The following is a 20,004-nucleotide window of genomic DNA, read 5'->3' on the forward strand; positions in this document are numbered from 1 at the left end:
CTCAAGTTTCTGTTCCAGAACTCGAGACGGTGACGGACTGCAGACGAGCGAGTGGTAGATTCTTAAGCCGGGTCTGCGGGGGGTTCTTCGCTGCAGGCACCCTTTATTTTCGCAGTGCCTGGCGTCCCGATACACAAGACAGACCCCTCCCCGTGGCCGCCCGACAGCGCAGACGGAGGCTGCCCGCCGTGGGAGAAAGCGGCCCTCTCCCCGTCCGTCTCCTCCTGCCTCAGGGTCAGCCGCTCTGAAGGAGACGCCGTCACTGACCCGTGCGGACGTCCCCGCAGCGCCCGCCTCCCTGGACTGGCCGCTGGGCGTCGTGTGGGACGGCGGCGGAGGCTGGGCGGGCGCTCCCTCCCCGTGCTCCACCCAGCCTTGTTCTCGCTTACACACTGAGTCTCAGAACAACCGGGATTCTCCTCTTGTGCCCGCTCTCCTTAATGTGGGACTGAGTGTGTCACTAGTCTTCGAGGTGGCGTTTCGATTGTTAAGGAGCCCAGCCTGATGCACTCTCCCACTTTGAGCAACTGATCAAGGCCGGGGGCGGAAACGGCGCGGTGTGGACACTGGCCAACAGCAGTGTCGGATCCCAGAGGAAGGGGAACCGAGCCCTGTGTGGACAGTGGCCAGGCCCCGGCACAGGAGGCCCCAGAGCCTGGCGACTCTGGTTTGAGTTTGGAGGCGGGGGTGCCGAGGAGGCCAGAACATGGGGGGCAGAGTGTGGACAGGAGGTGGCTCCCGTTATGTAGCTGGGTGCTGATGAGCCACTGGTGTGGGCAGGAGCCTATCGAGGCGAGGAAAGGGTCCCCAGAAAGGAGCGGGTAGAACAATCTTCCGAGCTCGACGGGCCCAGGAATAGTGGGTGTTCCCACGGGCCGGAATGGAAGGGCTCTGACAGCGGCCACGAGTAGGGTCCTCAGGGGGCCATGGCCTCAGGGGTGGCCCCAAATTAGCCTAACCAAAGGCTGGTCTCCACCCACTTCACAAAGCTTACAAGCAAGCCTCAGAGGATAACTTTTTGGGTAACTCAACAGAAGTGTGGAGCAACTTGCATTCAGGGAGGTGGGCTACGGGACCCCGACTTCCTTGAAGTGACGGAGTGACTGACATTCAAAACCCACGGTGTTTGAGCGTCTCTCAGAGGCACCCTGAACGTCTGCTCATTCTGCAGCTTTAAAAATCACGTGGCAGGGGCGCCTGGGTGGCTCAGTCGGTAAAGTGTCTGCCTTCGGCTTAGGTCATGATCTCAGGGTCCTGGGATCGAGCCCTGCATTGGGCTCACCGCTCAGCAGAGTCTGTCCCTCTCCCTCCGCCCCTCCCCCTGCTGGTGCTCTCTCTGTGTCTCTCTCAAATAAATAAATAAAATATATTTTTTAAGTCACATGGCAAACCTGTGTCCACACAAAAACCTGTACACGGATGTTTATAGCAGCTTTTATTCATAATTGCCAAAAACTATTGGAAGCAACCAAGTTGTCCTGCAGTATGTGGATGGACAAACCAAAGGGTGGCCCATCCAGACAATGGAATGTCACTGGGGGCTAAGAAGAAATGAGCTATCAAGCCATGAAAAGATACGGAGGGATCCTAAATTCATATGGCTAAGAGAAAGAAGCCGACCTGAAAAGACTGCATACTGTAGGATGCTAGCTGTACGACCTTCTGGAAAAGAATGACTGTCTATGGAGAGAGTAAAAGGATCTGTGGTGCCAGGAGGTGTGGGGGATGAATCAATAGGGGGAGCACAGAAGATTTTTAGGACACCTACTAGCCTATGAGAACTCTGTACTTTCTGTTCAATTTTGTTGTGAGCCTGAAATTACTCTTAAAAAATAAATTCTAGGAGGAAAAAAAAATCACATGGAATGATATTCAAATCCAAAATCTGTCCAAAGCCTTCAGTACATGTTTCAGAGATCCGAGCTTTTCAGATTTTAGAAAGGTAATGTGGTTTCCCTCCTGGGTACCATGGGCCACGTGGAACAGCACCTGCTAAACAAACACATGTATCTTCCTGCAGCAAATGCAGGACTCTTCGCACTTCTATAAACTTCCGTAATGTAAGCATCTTCAGCAGCCTCGTGTCTGTTCAGACTGGGGTTTGCTGCCAAATGCATAACAAACAAAAATCATTTCGTTTTGTCTAAACTCGGTAGGATTTGGGCTCTGATGAGCTTTCTCGGTGGGCAGGGAGGCACCCGGGCCACCGTCCCTGCAGGCCCCACACATGCCCAGGCTGGAGATGAGCAGAGCTGCTGAATCATTCCCTTGTCTATGGGGGGGGGGGGTGCACTTTGCAATCCCAGGAAGACTTAGAATTCAGGGAAGAATGGTTTAAGAGAAACAGACCCCCAGAACTGATATATTTGTGTTAAGCAATCTGCAAAATGTTGGTATTTTGTATCCTGGTAACAACCTGACCCACTTCCCATTTATAAAGGAGCCGGAGGACAAAGAACAGCCGTGGGCCGGTTGGCAACATCGCACTCTTAGCAACTGCTGGCAGCCGCCCGAGCCCCAGCAGCCCCAGCAGCCGGCTCAGCGGGAGACGTGCGCTGGTCCCTCCAGCTGCTTTCTGAAATGAAGTGGAGAACACCAGTGTTCTCGTCCTCTGGCTGCAGCGTGACCGTGCTGTCCCGTGTCACCATGAGCAACTTCAAGACCACGGTTCACGAGGCAGGATGATGTCAGCGGCAGTGCCTCAGTTTCCCTGCCGGCACCCATGTGGGAAGGGCTGTGCTGGGGGTCGGGGGAACAGCTCTGAACCCACAGTGCACACATATATAGAGACCGCTTCTCGTCTGCAGTTGTTTCAGGAAATCACAGGAGAAGCTGTCATGGTTACAGTTCTGATTGAAGATGTGTCATCCCCCCAAGAGCAGGAATCCAAGAGCTGGCGCCACTGGCTGAGGCCCCAGCCCTTCTAGAAGCCTCTGCCAGGAGGGGGATTCCGTGCCGGCCCTAACCCTAACCGTAATGTCCAGGGTGCATTTGCGGGCCCCCTGGGAAAATGCAGATGCTGACCCCAGGGCCTGGATGGGGCTTGAGGCTCTGCGTCTCTAACACGCTCCACAGGCCATGCTGAGCGCACCTGCTTCCTGAATGTCCAATTCTCCCCAGAGACTTGTCATCTAGTAGTCGTTCCAAAAAGCCCAAACCAGAGAGGAGCTGGGTGCCAGCTTCTGCCCCACACTGGGCCCCTGAGGGAAGAGGGGCCCAGGGAACGCAAAGCATGGTGGACAATAAACCCGGCAGGGTCAGGCCCTGGGGTCAGGGCTGCTGCGGGAGCAGAGTGTCTGCCAGCGGTGGAAAGGGGGGCCCTGATTAGCGCCCACGGTGCGTTAATGCGTGGCGGGGAGGGCTCAGGATGTCTGGATTGCTGCCTTGTCAAAGTGACCACGCAAAGCACAGGTGCTGTGTTGTGTTTATCCCCCCGCGGGCCCGTATCGCTCAGGCTGGTGTCCTGGGAGGTCTGGGGGTTTGCGGGGAATGTGCACGCCTTGCTCAGGCTCCTTCACTGTCTGAAGGAGGCAGCCAGCCTCATGCATTAGAACTTTCAAGCCTCCATCCATAGCCGTGTGACGTGCCTGAGGCCTCCTTGTGCGGCCAGAAAGCACAGGCTGATCTGAGGAAAGGGGAGCGGGGGGAGGCGGCCAGGAACTGAAATGATCCCCAGCAGAGAGCTTCACCTGCAGCTTTAAAGACAGGGCTGGGTGCTGCTGCACCCCAAAACGCTTACAAACTCGAGACCCTTCCCAGAAGCTTCCCCTGGGACATTTCACCTGCTCTGCTCCCCAGTTCCCAGCCCGGCCCCTGTAAGGTCAGCGGTTCTCTTTAATGGATGGGGGAGCACGAGCCCTTGAAGACGATCCCAAAGGGGAGACTCTTGAAGAGCCTGGAATGTGGGGGGAGCAGCCTTGAGGGTCCCCCAACGATACCGTTAGGAGACTTGCTTGAGCGCGTGTGCCATGCTGTTGCACGTTTCCTGTTGCTGTAACACGTGACCACACGGGTAGTGGCTTACAGCAGCACATGTGGATTCTCTTACGGTTCTGAGGCCAGAAGTCAAAGATGGATCTCACTGATCAAAGTCACGGGGTTGGCCAGGCAGTGCTCCCTCTGGAGTCTCTGGGGGAGGCTCCTTTTCCTGCTGAAGGTTATGGAACCGGACTTCCAGACAGGGTAGAGGTCATGACATTTTTATGGACTGACTGCCATTAAAACGGTGGCGGCTATTTCTCATTTATTCGTTCAGGTATTTCCCACTTTGCACAGAAAAGCAGGGAGGCCCAGAGAAGGGAAGTCACCTGCTCCGGGTCACAGTAAGTGTCGGAGATGGGCTTCCAGCCCGTCCATCCTGGAATCCATGCTCCTAAGCGCCCACCGTGCTGCCCCTCACGCACCTGGCCCAGCTGTCCCCTGGACATCGGAGCGGGGGGTTGAGCCACACTAGCTGGGCGCTCGGGTACGTGAAGGGGGCACTGGGGTTCAGAGGGCATTGCAGGCCTGCCTTGTCCTCACAACACACTCCATCCCCTCTGGACCTTGGGCAGCACAGTCGTCATGCAAGTAGAACACAGATGCTTCTGCTCACACCACGGAAACCGCACACGGGAGAGAACTGGCTCAATGCAGCATTGGTCATCCCCACTCTCACCTCTGGGTGACTGTCCAGCTGCCATGTGCCCCCGGGCCCTCGTCGGTGGGCGCCGTGGTCCATAGCCTGCCTAGTTATTTAAGCGTCTAAGGAGGGAGCCAGGGAAGGCGCTTTATGTATGTCAGGAAATGTCTTCACTGTCGTCAGCAACAGCGATCCGACCCTGTGTCCCCGGAAGGGAAGTCATGCCCGTCGGCCCCGTTCCTTCCCATCTGCAAGTCGGGGCATGGGAGCCTCCCACACACCCACCTGCCGCTTAGGGATGGAAATGTCCAGAAGTAAACATCTCCAAATGATGGCTAAGTACCAGCCCTCACCTTCCATGGAAATTCCACCCAAAAGACAGCTCAAAGCCCTAGGAAGAACTTGGTGTGTATGGTCTGTTAGCCAAATGGTAGGTTTTGTTTTGCTGCTAAGTGACAGAATTTTTCTTTTTTTTTTTTAAGATTTTATTTATCTATTTATTTGATTGATATGATTTATTTATTTATTGAGAGAGCGTGCATGCAAGCGAGAGCAGGAGTGGGGGCAGGGGCAGCCACAGAGAGAGAAGCAGACTCCCCACCGAGCAGGGAGCCCCGCACGAGACTCGATCCCAGGACCCTGAGATCACGACCTGAGCCGAAGGCAGATGCTCAACCGACTGAGCCACCCAGGTGCCCCAAGAATTTTTCTTTTTTGTTTATTGTTGCAAGACATGTATTAATAACACAGGGATAATCAGCCATGGTATTATATTCTAACGTAAATTCAGACACTTGTGTTTTTCAGAGATCCCAGTATCCTGGTAAAGAAGACCTGGAAATCAACCAAAGTTAAGGCATCAGGGGGGACGGCAGTTGGTCCGCTCGTATTCCCTAACCGAACTTACACCCAGGGCAGTGAAAACTGTAACTGTAAAACCCAATTTCTGTTCTCTGATAAAAGGGACACAACCAGTTGGTCTGTTCAGACTTTCTCCTGAACGGTGTCCTGTGCTAAACTCTGGCTCCTGGCCCCCCCCACGTGGCCCGAGATAAACCCAAGAACCCGGAGGCCTCCTGCCCGCAGGTTCTGCTGCTCATTAGATGGAGGAGACCGGCTTCTTTCCAGCTCCAGGCTGACTCACGGGGAGGCAGAGTGGAGGACGGGTGACAAATCAGCATTGCTGTGGCTGCTGCCCTTGCCTCGGTGACAGCTGCGTCTGGGGGGCGGGCCAGGCCTCACACCGTGCTCAGCGGGTTGGCCACACGGCCCAGGAAGTGGAGGGCAGTGGAGTCTTGCTCGTAAATGGCGAACAGGAACGGGCGGCTCAGGGTCACCTCCAGGGGCCCATCCGGCTGTGGGGCAGACTCTGTGGGCTGCTCTCCCTCGTCTGCTTTTAGTTCCAAAAGGATGCTATTCAGCACCTGCAAAGCAGCAAGCGTTGGGATGGCTCCTGAAGGCCCTCCGGGCCCAGGGAGAGGGTGCAGGACAGCTGTGTCTCCAGCCTGCCTGCACCACGTATGCCCCTCGGTGTAGACGACTCCCACTCGGCCCAACTCACGACAGCTCCTCCCCAAACTGTCTCTCCAACCCACCGGTCCCCACTTTCCACCTTGCTGTCCAGGGCAGGACCCCGGGCCCCTCGGCTGTGGTCCACCAGTGCCTGGGTCATCCCACTCATTTAGCAAGAGGGCCCATGCCCCCCAACAGTGATCTCCGAGGCCAGAACTGTGTGTAGCCCCTCCCCAGTACCCAGCACAGTGCCCAGCACATCCAGGCACCCCAGCTGCAGAGATGCATTGTTCCACGTGGCAGAAGGACAGTCTGTCTACTGCTGGGCGTTCCCTGTCAGCCCTGCCAAGAGCTGGGCACTTACTCCCATGGCCTGAGTCCTGACCCTGCTGTGGGTTCTGGGAAGGACCGCAAGGCTAGGCCAGGCTAGGCAGAGCCAAGGACACATGGTGGGGAAGGGTTTGCTGCTCTCCACCTGTCCCCGGAAAGCCCCGGAAGTTCTGGTCATTTCTTTCCCACCCTGGGTGCACACCCACCTAGCCATGCTTTCCTCCCCTCCTCTCCTGCCTGCCTCCCAGAAGCTCCCTCCATGCCCTAGCAGTCTACGCCTCCCACCCTGTGAACACACAGAATCCACTCGGGCCCAAAGAGACACCACCGGCACAGTACCTTTCCGACTCTGAGATTGTCCTCACTGATTTTGCCCAGGTTCGCCTCGGCGCCCAGCAGGGTGGGCAGCTTGGCCTGGGCAAGCAGGTCCTGCAGGTCGTAGGAGGCTCGCAGTGTCAGCTGGGGCATGGTCAGGTGGATGGCCCTGCGGGGACAATCACGCTTAGGAAGGTCCTGGGTGGCTCCCCCTGGGAGGCCCTGGGGCCCCCTCACCCAGCTAGGCTGTCTCGGGAAAAGTCCGTCAGCAAGAAATACAGCAAACAACTTGCATGTCCTTGGGAATGCTGTGAGAAGGATGTAATTTAGAGCACTGCTCTCTGGGGGTTTGACGATGACTTGTCTGTTCTTCGTTCTACTATGGCTTTCGGTTGGCTGCATTGAAGCTGTGTTACCTGGATAATTGTAAAATGCTATTCTCTGAAATAATGTATCGTGTCTTACTAGCCACGTTTCAATGGAGTTCTTGACATAGGAACCCCCGTGGAGGGGAGAGTGATGGGAGGAATGTCCCATCACTCTCCGTGCCGGCCATGCTGCTTACGTCAACTCGGCTGACCTTCCTGTAGGACCTCTGCCTTCCTTGGGCATCCCTGAGAGCCCGTGGATGTTTCCGGGGACATACCAAACCTTCGCAAGAGTTACAGTACACCCACGTCCACAGCAGCATTATTCGCAATAGCCAACAGGTGGAAGCGACCCAAGTGTCCATTGATGGATGAGTGGATAAACGAAACATGTCTGTCCATGTAATGGAGTATTAGCCGTCAGAGGAAGGAAATCCTGACCCATGCTGCCACATGGATGAACCCTGAGGACATCATGCTAAGCGAAATAAGCCCGCCACAAAAGGACAAATGCTGTATGAGTTCCCTCATCTGAGGTCCTGGAACAGACACATTCACAGAGACTGGAAGTCGAATGGCCGTGGCCAGGGGCTGGGGGAGGGGGAACGGGGAGTTCGTGTTTCCGTTTGGGAAGACGACAATATTCTGGAGACGGGTGGTGGCGAGGGACACGCAGCCATGTGGGTGCTTCATGCCACTGAACCGTGCGCTTACAGAGGGTTCGCGGTAAGCATGACGTGATGGGTTTAGAGCCACCACAACAAAGACTGATTTTAAAAGGAGCGTCGCCCTCCTGAGGCCAGTGCGCCCCTGAGTGCCGTCTCGGGGCAGGTTTCCGGACCCCACTGCTCTGGGCCGGGGATGTGGGTCAAGTGCAGCACCCCAGCGGAGGGGAACGGCTTTCTTCCCGCCATAGCTGGAAAGAGGAGCAAAGCACTGGGGCAGCAAAGTGGGGAGTTCTGGAGTCAGGGACAGCTCCCCGTCCCCCAGGCCTCTCAGAGGGGTCCAAACCCTTCTGGGACGCCAGTCCCCAACAAGCTCTTGGAATGCAGCAGATTGTGGGAGGGAGCACTGGTGGGGGGGGGTGGCACGACAAAGGTCCCCATTCAGGACAGGCTGAAATGCAGTCCTTCAAAACCAGTGGGTAAGCCCAAGCCCACGGAAAGCACACTCCCCACTCCTTTACCTCTCCTGTGCCCAGAATGAGACGGTACCTGGAGAGCTAGGTCCGTGGATGGATGGATGCAGGGGTGATGCGTGAACGCACCGGCCTTCTGCCCCCGGAACAGCAGGGCCACCTGGCCCTTCCCCGTCCTGTGCCCAGGGCTCAGCCATCATCCGCCCATCTGCTCACCCCACGTCCGTCCCCTCCCACCCTGTGTGGAAGGATGGGCCCAGCTCCCCACTTTCCAGGGGGAGCAGGCCCTGAGGGGCCAGGTGATGTCCCAGGAGCCGTACCGGGGAGACAGGTTCTTCAGCCACGTCAGGAAGTTGTGCTGGAAGGTGAGGGCCTCCACCTGCTGCAGGTCCGAGGCGCCGTGGCGCTGGATCAGCAGCAGGCAGGCGTTCTTGCTGAGGGGCACACGGGTCAGGGACAGGTTGTTCTGGGCGTCGCTCCAGTGCTGGAAGGTGCCCGTGCCCGAGATCATGGGGACCGACACCGAGGTGGCGTTGTCCACCCAGAAGTCCTGCAGCCCCGGCAGCAGGGAGAACCCCTTCAGCTTTCCTGGAGACCCAGAGAGGAGACAAGGAGGGACGGGCAGCTGAGGCAGGGGCGGGCGTGTGCGCTCAGTGCTGGGGACACCGCGGAGCAGAGCCGAAGCCCAGCCTGTGCCCCAGGCTCGCCCCGCAACGTCCCAGGCCACGGGGCCTTTCCCCGCCCCAGCACTGCCCCAGAGCTTCACAGCCCTACCCAGGATCCCAAGGGCCGGATGAGTCTTCCTCCTGCAAAACCTGACCGTTTGAGTTCACTTGGGTGACACCAACTGCCTGTGTTGAAGACATTTTACACACCAGGTGCCACTCAGATTTTACACCTGTCACCTTAAGGGCCACAAAGGAAACCAGAACACTTAGGGAACTTAGGCCACTACGAAGTGACTGGGTAAACTCATCCCAGATCTGTCCTGGCCCAACGCCTGCGATCCGCCACGCTCACTGGCTTCTTTTTTTAAATAAATTTAATTGTTTTAGAGAAGTTAGGTTCACAGCAAAATTTAGAGGAAGGTGTAGAGCTTTCTCGTATACCCACCAGTCCCACATGCACAGCCTCCCGCACTATCGACACCCCCACCGGAATGGGACATCTGTTAACACTGATTGACCCTACAGGGACACATCATTGTCACCTAGAGTCCAGGGTTGACATTAGGGCTCACTCTCAGGGCCATACGATCTATGGGGCTGGGCAGATGTGCGGTGACCTGTATCCACAAACCACAGTGTCACCCGGACCAGCTTCACGGCCCTACGCATCCTCGGGGCACGCTAGCTTCTCAATCTGTGAGCTGTGACAGTCTCCCCTTCTCAAGTCAGGACGCAGAGCTGAGCACACCTGTCTTGCAATGCGGGCACCACGTCTCAGGCCCCTGTGCTGCCCAGGACAGACATACAACCTGGTGTGGCCAGTGGCTCCCAGCAAAGCACTCCGTGCGAGCTCGCCCTGGGCCCTTGGGGCGGGGGTGAGCCCTGTCTGGTGCCCTCCCTGACGGGGCTGTGCAGGTGGAGGCGGAGGGGAGCGGCCAGCTGGCTCTGCTATCATGGGAGGAGGGGCAGACGCCTGCTGAAGGCCCTGTCCCTGGGGGTCTGTCCATGACTGCAGCCCCTGGCACAGCCCCTCCCTCTGCGCTCTTCTCAGTCACCTTGAGTGCCTAGTCACACATGGCGGGGCTGTTTCTGGGAGGAGAAGGTGGGGGTGAGTCTGTCACAGAGCGGCCCCTGGGTGCTGGCCACCTGGGTGTCTGAGGAGAGGCAGGTTAAAGACCCAGGGTGCCCTTTCCCTGGAGCAGAGGTCTCCAAGGTGTCAGGGTGGGGGCTGGAGGGACAGGTCCTCCAGGAGGGGAGGGGAGGGGGTGGACGGGCTGCCTTCCCAGGGCCTGGTCTGATGAGAAGGGACGGGCAGAGCCACAGTGTCCTTCGTCCCAGGCTCCCTGGGGAGGGCCTCAGCGTTGGCCCACCAGGTCTGGCCAGGGACTTGTTAATCAGGGGAAGAAAGGACGAAATCTTTTCTCACCAAACAGAAAGATGTGAGAATCTGAAACAGAGGTGGCTTCCCCGTCCCGCCCACTCCGCTGAAAACACAGCACACTCCTCGTCCAGAGGTTAAGTAAACCTCTCAGGGTTAAGTCAACTGGTGGTGTGGAAGCTGCCAGAGCCAGCGCCAGCTCGGGACGACCGCAGGGTCTGGGCAAAGGGCGCCCTGTGGCTCAGGGGCTCCCAGTCCCCGAGCCTTCGCCAGTCGGGAACATCCAGCTGTCCGCTGAGGTCGTGGTACTAGAACGTCATTACCAAAGGGCAGCTTAGAGCTCCTCAGACAGCCTGCGGCTTCATGAGCGGGCACGCGGTGGTGGGCAGGGAGGGGCTGTGCAGCTCTGTCTGGTGGAAACTGAGGCACGGAAAGGTCAGGGAGCAAGATCAGAGGGTGGTACATGGTGGGGCTGGCCCAGCATCCAGGCACCTGTGGCTCTCTTGCTCTCTCGCCTTTTTTGGGGCACGACTTTCTCAAGGAACTCTCCTCCTGGGGCTCCTCTTAGGAACGGCAGGCTGAGCGTACGAGTCCCCAGTCCCCCCCGGGGTACGGTCACCCTCAGCTGGAGGCCGCCTGTGCTGAGCTCTGGTCCCACGACCTGTCGGCAGTCCTGGATCTCTATCATCTTCCTCCTGCACCCAAAACGGGCTGGAGGTCCTTCCCCTTGGCGGTTTACAGACTTCCGGGATGGCTTCAGAGTAAGAAAATAGTCATGCTGTCTCTGGTTTCATCTTTGGCCTGCTGTCTCCCTTGGCTCGCGAACGCACCCTCCCCGGCCCACCCATCAGTGTGCAGAGCCACGACCTCAGCACGTGTCCCCTGGTCAGTGTGCCTGTTGCGTCACCTTCCCGGGACCCTCCCTGCCTCCAATGCACACAGCCCCGGCTGCCCGGATGACCTCTGAGCAGAACATTTTGCCTGCTCCAGCACCCACCACCCTTCCCAGCATCCCATTCCAAAATCCGGCCCGACCCATCTCTAGGGCCCTGCCTTCCACTGGTCACATCCACTCCGAGCTCTGGCCAACCCCAGGCGCACTTGCTCTGGTTCCTGTCCCTGAACTCGCCGGCCTTTGCTCACACATTTGTTCTCCTACAGCACTTCTCCCCTCACCGCCCCCAGGCCTCTGTCCTCTCTCCAGGGACCCTCCCTCCTTCAAGTGCTTGGCCCCCCCAGGGCACTTCTACTTAGAGCTCTGTAGCTGGGGGCATTTGCCTGTGGGATCTATCTCCCCTCTTGAGCTTGAATAGGCAACCTGGGGTCTGGACCTGTGCATCCTTCCTCCCTGGCCCCTCTGGCCGCCCAGCTCAGGGGCATGCACGTAGTAAATCTTCAACGATCAGTTGTTGAATAAGCAAACTATCTTTGCAGGGATTGGGGGTGGGGTGGTAATGACCCCTCCCAACATGGAAGTGCTGTAAGCAAACAATTTGGTTATTTTTGCATGAACTTTGACCTTCTCAAGAAGCAAGAACCCCTCCCTCCTGAGGGCGGAGCTGGACCACAGGGCCGGGAGGGGTGGGTTTGGATCCTAGGACCCCCACTTGCGGCTGTGCCATCTTGAGGAAGTCACTGTGTTTTCTTCTAGAGGTAGTAACGCCTCTTCACCACATCACAAGAGGATTAAATGATCAGAGTACAAGGATGTACTATAGAAGCTGCACATAGTAGGGCAGCAGGTAGAGAGGTGGGTACTCATCCAAGGAGTCCACCGGGCAGCTACTTCCGGCTCCTTGAGAGCGGCTCCCAGGTACTTCCTCATGTTCGCCACCCTGCCCATCTCCAAGGCCCGGACCTGCTGAGCTGAATGCTGGACATGAAGCCCACAGACGAAGAACTGGGACCCTCTGGCACCAGCCCAGGGACACCCACGGGGCTTGCCTTACCTTGGAAGTGGACGTAGGTGTTGAAAAGTAGGGTGCTGTCTGGGCTGACTCCTGACACGGGTCTGTCCATTTTCCACCCTGTCACTGCCTGCATGAACCTGTTTATCTTCTCAGCAGCAAGATCCGGGTCAGTGGACAAGTCCAGAGAGCGTGGGAGGGTGATGGGAGCAAAGGGAGCCAGGCCCCGCACAAAGGGCTGCTTCAGACGCAGGCCAGGGGCTGTGAACAGGCCCAGCACCGTGGAGAGGAGCAGTGTGGACTGGCCGCCAGCCCCTCCCTGGGCGACCAGAAGGCCCTGGATGGTGTGCAGGGCGGAGAGGACCTTGTGGCCATCCAGCCGGGAGGTGCAGCCCTGGTCCTCCCCGGGGACCCCCAGGAACGCCTGCAGTCTGCTGGCCGTGGGGTCCAGCGCACCCAGGTAGAGAGAGGCCAGGGTGCCAAAGAGAGTCGTTGGGGACAGCACGGTCCCGCTGGCCATGCTGCAGGACTCGCTCAGCATCCTGTACATGTGGAAACCCAGGAAGTTGAGCATCATCCCCACTTTCGCTGCCCGCATCCTGTCGTCCTCCTGCAGCTTCTCAGTGGCCAGCGCCAGCTGCTCTCGAAGGGCCTCCTCGTCCACAGGGGACGTCTTGGCCTGAATCGGGACCGGCGTGAAGGTCAGGGCCTTGGGCGTCTCCGCACTGGATTTCTCCAGCTGCTCACAGCTGCTCTTGCTGTAGACGAGGAGGTGGAAAGGGTGTATGTACACCCGGTCCGCAGCGGCCAGGCCGGCCCAGGCCAGGAGACAGAGGACGGTGGCCCCCAGGCTCACCCCGGCAGCAGCCATCTCTGTACCTGAAACATCATTCCATGAAGGGCGACAGATTACTAAGTGAGTAAGGGCCCTCCAGCCAGACTTCTAGCTGTTCCCATATTCCCTGCGGTCCCTGAATTCAGGAGAAATCTACCCCAGTCTACACATTTTGAAGAGAAGCAATAGATTCAAAGCTCTGAGGAAAATACCTCTGTGATCCACTACACACTGTGATGGGCTGAGCTGTGCCTTCACAGGGCCTATTTTGGGGTCGGTTTTGATATTAAGACAGTTGTAGATTTTACGAAACACGAAACTGTCCATTACACCAAGTAAAAACATACACAAATGTTTTCACAAAATACTAAAGTGCTTCTCTTCGAGAATATGTGAATGGCTGATATTATTTTTACCTTGTGCTAATCAGTGATACTATGCTTTACTCAACAGTTTTGTGTTTAATAGAGAATAATATGGGTGGCTCAGTCACTTAAGTGTCTGCCTTCGGCTTGGGTCATGATCCTGGGGTCCTGGGATCAAACCCCGTGTCGGGCTCCTTGCTCCTCCCTCTGCCAACCTCCCACTGCGTTCGTGCTCACACTCTCTCTCTCTCAAATAAATAAATCTTTTTTTTTTAAGAGTAATATGAAAACATTTAATCTTATTTTTAAAGAAACTTTAATTTTAAAATTAAAAAAATTTTGCCTGTTGCCTTAAAGTTTTTAACTTCGTATGTTGATGTCCTTAATCCCACTCCCTCAAAATGCACTATATTGGGAGATAGAGTCTTTAAAGAGGTAATTTAGGTTCAATGAGGTCATCGGGATGGGCCCTCATCCAATCTGCCTGGTGTCCGTCTTAGAAGAGGAGAGTAAGACACAGACACACACAGACGGAAGACCCTGGGAAGACAGGGAGAAGACGGCCATCCACAAGCCAAGGAGAGAGACCTGAGAAGAAGCCAACCCTGCCGACACCTCAAGCTTGGACTTGGAGCCTGTATGTGATGAGAACGTTATCCCAGAAGGAGCACATCAGTTCTTGTCGCCTCCATAATCGTGAGAGAACAGATCTCTGTCGTTGAAGTGACCCAGTCTGTGGGACTTTGATAAGGCCACCTGAGCAAACGCATGCATTCACAGGCCTCTGGCCGTGAGTTTTCACCGAGAAAACCAACCGTGGAGCAGATGGCAAGTCTTCAGGAAGCCCCCTAGCCCCAGGGAAGGTGGGAAACCAGTTTGGACTACAGGACTAACACACACAGAGGTTTTGCCCATGTTATAAGTTGGCCTGGCAAGAAAGATCGCACCGTGTAGTATCGACCAGGAAATGTACCTGATTTCCCAGACAGGGTGCATGATTTAAGAATACAGATATTCTAACTGGGTAGTATGTGACAGTTCCCAGAAGCCCCTGCCCAGAGATTACCCTGTCTAGTCCCTGCGCTATTCATACGAGGAGGGAAGGGCTTCAACTCTCTGCAGACACAGAAAGGGGAATTCTGAGGCCTGAGGAAAAGTTCCCAAGGTCACACAGCAAGCGTGTAACAGACGTAATTCAGACCTGCGTTTATCCCCGCCGGTCAGTCCCAGCCCCGGTTCCCACTGGTCTCACCTGGCAAGATTTAGTGACTGTGGAAGTCCATCCCACCCCCAGAGATGTCAAACTGGCCCTGGGGTGTGGCCCGGGAATGGGATTTTCAGCCTCCCCGAGGCCCTAACAGGCAGCTGGCATCGAGCACCAGAGGCTCAGCCTGAAGCCCTGGGGTTTCTACCTGTCCCAGCACCCCAAACCAGCCGGCAACTATTTCCTGCAGGGTGGAACCCCAATGGAGCTCGACACCAGCCCCACCAACAGCCTGATGGCCCTGGTCAGTGCTGGGACCAGGTATAGATTGTTGTAATGACTTTCCAGGTGACTCTACGAAGCCAGGAGTAGAACAATCTTCTGCCCTTGACGTGGTCTCTGGGGTTGGCGGGAGGCTCTCCAGCACCCTTCTCTAGAGCCCTGGGAGTCTGCTCCAGCCTCCGCTCTCGCCAACAGCACACAGAGTAGCCTGAGATCCTGGAAGACAACGTTCTTGGGCTGGGTCTGCTAACTCATTCCACTGTCTAACTCTCTGCATTTGTAGGAGATCCATGTTCGTTGTAGGGGTTCATTCGGTTCCAATCATTTCAGCGATATCTCACTCATTTCTGGTGAAGACGTGGACTGTATTACCAACTCACTTCGCACTCCCTCCTCATCGTCGCTCATCCCCCTGCCCTACCACCACAGGCCAGGCATCCCTGGAGCGGAGGTATGTCTCCACTAACTCGAGGTCACCTTGACACCTCCGTCTTTCCTGCACACCTATGCACACCCAGTTGTCCCCTTCTACCGGCACTCTGCACTCCTCTCCTGGGTCTGGTAACCTGCACCCACTTTCAACTTAAAAGCATTGTGTGTTTAGTTCTGCTCTGGTCATCAATTACCAAAGAAACTTTGACTTCTGACCTCAGCCACCACGTCACCCTCTTCCCTGTGCATTTGACTCAATCCGCTGTTCTTGTGAGAAGCCACATGACATACAAAAATGGAACAGAAAATCTCCTTCCTGTCCAGACAGGCCTCGGTTGCCAGCTCATGGCTCGTGTAAAAAGTCAAATCATGGGGCGCCTGGGTGGCACAGCGGTTAAGCGTCTGCCTTCTGCTCAGGGCGTGATCCCGGTGTTATGGGATCGAGCCCCACATCAGTCTCCTCCGCTATGAGCCTGCTTCTTCCTCTCCCACTCCCCCTGCTTGTATTCCCTCTCTCGCTGGCTGTCTCTATCTCTGTCAAATAAATAAACAAAACCTTTAAAAAAAAAAAAAGTCAAATCGTGCTGAGTTTTCAGGGGAAACTTGGAGAAGACGAGGGCTGGAGAAATCGTGCAGTAATGGCACCCAGTCCCGGGTTGGGCCCCTGCAGGTAAGGACAGTCCCCTCCCTGCTTTGCCAGTCCCTCGCGGGGCAGGCACTGACTCAGGTGAAGCAATTTCACGGATCATTGTCAGGACAGAGTCTGCTGTTGCTCTCAGCCGGGATGGGTGGCTGCTGCGCTGGCTGGTCCTAACTCAGCACACAGCGGGGTCTCCAAATAAACGGGGGCTCCAGGCCCCTGTGGATCTGCCCTCCTCCACCACCCCTGCTCAGTCTCCCTCTCCACCTTCCTGCTTCTCAGTATCCCTACCGCTCGTGGTTCCGTGGCTTCGTGAAATGGTGACACCGGCAGCCGACACTGTTCTAACGCCTGTCATTGCCAGGCAGTGTTCTAGTGCTTTCCATGAACCAACTCGTCTCATCCTCCTAAGGCTTCTGTGACACCCCATTTCACACTGCAACTGTCCCCCACCACTCCTGCCACCCTGAACTCACTTACCCCGCTTTACTTCCTTTTACCACGGCACTGACCACCTTCTGACCTTATACATAATTAATTCTTATATATTTATTTATGTTTACTGTTTATTGCCTGTCTCTTCCCACGTGAAGGCAAACCCCACGAGAGCGGGGTCCTTGCTCTCTTTTTCTCGCTGAGATAGATAGATAGATAGATGATAGAGAGATAGATAGATAGATAGATAGATAGATAGATAGATAGATAGATGATAGATAGACACCACATTTACAGAAATGTTCCTGAGACATACTCGGTACTTGATAAGTAATTGTTAAGTTGATTAATTAATGCTGTTTTGCAGATGAACAGAGAAGTTTCATGACTTGCTCAAGGTCACACAGCTGAGTGAAAGACAGAATCAGGATTCAGACCCAGAACCCCTGATGCCATAGTCCATAGACTTCAGCACCCACCTATAGTGCCTCTTGAACAAAATAATAAGAATCTGTTTTTTTTATTTTCTCCTGAGTTTAGAAAGCACTTTCACATTATACTAGCTCTCTTAATTTACACCATAGTTCACAAGCAAGGGAGACTAAGCATTGCTATTTGTCCCATTTTATAGATGAGCAAACCAAGGCTTAGGGAGACAAAGCAATGAGTTGAGTGCACAGACCCAAACCTCAAACCAGGACCAGAAGCAGCACTGTGTCAGGCGAGGCAGAGGGAGACAGAGGTAGGCCATTCCTCCCCTGAGCCTCTGGGGACGCAGCCCCGGGGTAACTGAGTCTGCTCCCCCACCCCCCTCCCAGCTCCAGCACCTGCACAACAGCTTCGTGCGTCCCACCGACTAGAAGAGACCCAGTGGACTCTAGGCCACCGTGGCTCTGCTCCCGTGCCAGCCCCTGAGGACCCGGCCCGGCTCAGAGGCAGTGGGAGGACCCGGCCACCCTGCCCTACTGCTGGGGAGGGGCAGTTCCTCTGTTAAGACCTGGGGTGGGCCAAGGGGGAGGACAATGTGTGAGAGGACGTCCACTGGGACGGGAGGGGAGAGACGTTCTCTGCGTCATCTTCAGTAGAGATCCCCCTGCAGCACACGTCACCCCTGACCCCTGGCTTCTGGCTCCCAGCAGCTTTTCCCACCTACCCCCGGAGACCCCTTGGCTTCTACTCCTAGCAGATAACTCAGCTGCCCTGAGAGAGATGGGGAGGGGGTAACAGTGAGGCAGGAGTGTGGATGGAGAGGGACTCCCCGCTTACCTTCTGCTCAAGTTCCCAAAACAAAAGCAGCCTCTTCCCCTGGCTGGGCCACCGAGGCCCTATTTATAACAGAGGGGTGGGGATGGAGCCGTTCCCAGACCATTCTGTGCCCAAGCTGGGGAGGAGGGAGGTGACATCACTTGGCCTGACCATGGGGGCGGGGGCCTCAGGCAGCCAGGCCTGACTGGGGGACAGGAGCCAGAGCAACTCTCAGGCTGGGACTCCTTCCAGGAAGTCAGGGTGATCGATACACACTTTCAGGGCCGAACAGAATAAGCCGGTGTGCTGTGAAGTTACACATTTACCCAAGCTCACCGGCACTGGGGCCGCGGTGATGGACACGGGCGTGTCCCACGTAGGTGTGTGTAAGTGTGTGACAGCCCGAGGCCAGCCACCCAAGCCTTCTGACAGAGTCCTCTTGAGGTGTGCTTCTGAGTGTCCCCAGGAATGTGCTTGAGTCCCCAGAGGGCAGGAGAAGAAGCAGTGCAGGGCGGCCTGGGAACAACTTCTGACCCCACAGTCTTGAGCGGCCCAGTGGTTGTCCAAATGACCTTTAGGCACCTGCTCCATGAGAGGCCCTTGACGGGCATGGGGAGAGACACACGACCAAGCAGAAGCACCTTCTAGAGACTTGTGATGTAGCTGGGGAGACTGCTAGAGGCCAACAATGGTACAGACGGACGGAAAGGCACCAACAAGATGCTTTCAGATCCTGGCAAGGAACAATCATTAAAACTGGAGAAGGTTTCAGGAAGAAATGTCATTTCAGTCAAAGCTTGAAGCATAAATAAGTTGGGCTTGGATGTTGAAGAGGGGATCTTTAGAGGCTTATAGGATAGTAATGAAGGGGTGGGAAAGCATGGAGCTCGTTTAGGGGACAGCAGCACCCCTGAAGATACTACGAGGGAAAGCAGGGATCACAGCAAATGGCCATTGCTCCCTGTGCCTGCCCCTGTGGCCGATGAGGGCCCCCCATCTTTCCTGCATGTTCCCCGGACAAAGGGCTTCAGGCCAAACTTTCCAGGATCCACGCTGACACAGGAGACGAAACCCACTTGCTGCCCCAGATCTGTGGCATGGGACCGAGTGATGTGGAAAGAAAGGACGCTGGTTAGAGCCTGAACACCAGCTCCGAGGTCAACGTCGATGCCACGGGAGGGAGGCATGGAAGACGTCTGAGCGGGGGAATGCCATGGAGCCTGATTTCTGCTTTTACAAATGTCCTCTAATTGTGACAGGCATCAAATTTCCAAGCTCCAGCCTAGAGAGAATGCTGAAACAAATAACCAGGAAAGGGACCGTGGAAGCACAAGAGGTTTGGGGAAGCGATGGGAAGAGTTTGATCTTAGATGGGTTTCTTTCGAGCTTCTATTGGATCCCAACAGAGAATACTCGGGTAGACGATTCCCACCCTCAGGATGGAGATCTGGGCTGGAGACATAGATATGAGGAGCTAATGCATCATGGTGGAAGTCAAGGTCTGTGGGTGGAGATGTCCCCCACCCCACCCCGAAAAGAGTTAGAAATGAGGCGAGGGGAGAAGAGGGAAACCTAGGGAGTTGGGGGATGGAAAGGGAGTCAGCACAAGAGGGGGGTGGGAGAGGAGGGGGGGTGCAAGACACAGAAGGTGGTGTTCCAGAAGCCAGGGGGAAGTTCTGAGAAGTGAGGAGTTAGGGCCTGAAGGAGGTCTTTGGGCAACATGTCAGAATGGCTTCAAGTCATTGGTGTAGAGATGTCTCCACCCAGAGCACTCTTGATGGATCATTTGCTGACTCTTTCTTGCTCATCAGAGACCATGAGGAGGTGGGTAGGAGTCCCGAGAGAGCTGGAGAGCTGCCCCAGGAAAGGACGAAGGAGGGGTCCAGCTGAGATGATTCGAGAAGCCAATGGAAGATTGAATTGTGAACTCCTTTTTATCAAAATGTGGTAATGTAGGGGTGCAGGGACTGGAAAACTCCGTATTCTCAACTCCTAGACAGAAGGAAGAAAGAATTCATATTTATTGAGCAGTTTGTTAAAAATCAAAATTCTACCAAGCAGATGTGAAGATGTGATTGGCTTTATTAAATGATTCATGAATCGGGCAGCACCCCATCTAGCAAGTAGAGGGGAGCTCCACTGAGCAAAACAAAAGAAAGGTTTTTAAAGGCAGAGAGAGGTCATGCAAACAACAAATAGAGGAATTTATTAGCGAGAGCAAGGAGTGCACTGTTTAGGCGACGTTGCCCTCCTAAAGGGAGTGGAAGGGGTCTATCAGTAAATCTCCTGGTATCGACCAGAAAATTCTATGTTGTCTGCTGAAAGATCA

At 55.6% G+C, this 20,004-nt stretch overlaps 1 protein-coding gene across 1 annotated transcript; it reads right to left on the minus strand.

Moving 5' to 3' along the window:
- Positions 1-5,323: 5,323 nt before the first annotated feature.
- AGT (angiotensinogen) lies at positions 5,324-17,754 on the minus strand. The gene is made up of 5 exons (XM_045783657.2): positions 17,697-17,754; positions 12,280-13,116; positions 8,605-8,872; positions 6,803-6,947; positions 5,324-6,045 (listed from the first exon to the last, which is right to left on the minus strand). The coding sequence occupies exons 2-5, from the start codon at positions 13,106-13,108 to the stop codon at positions 5,860-5,862; spliced, it is 1,428 nt and encodes a 475-aa protein (XP_045639613.2). The 5' UTR covers positions 13,109-13,116; positions 17,697-17,754; the 3' UTR covers positions 5,324-5,859.
- Between the last annotated feature and the right edge of the window lie 2,250 nt (positions 17,755-20,004).

This window comes from Ursus americanus, chromosome 6 (genome assembly GCF_024610735.1).
Source record: "Ursus americanus isolate L20-20 chromosome 6, mUrsAme1.1.p, whole genome shotgun sequence".
NCBI classification, from domain to species: domain Eukaryota; kingdom Metazoa; phylum Chordata; class Mammalia; order Carnivora; family Ursidae; genus Ursus; species Ursus americanus.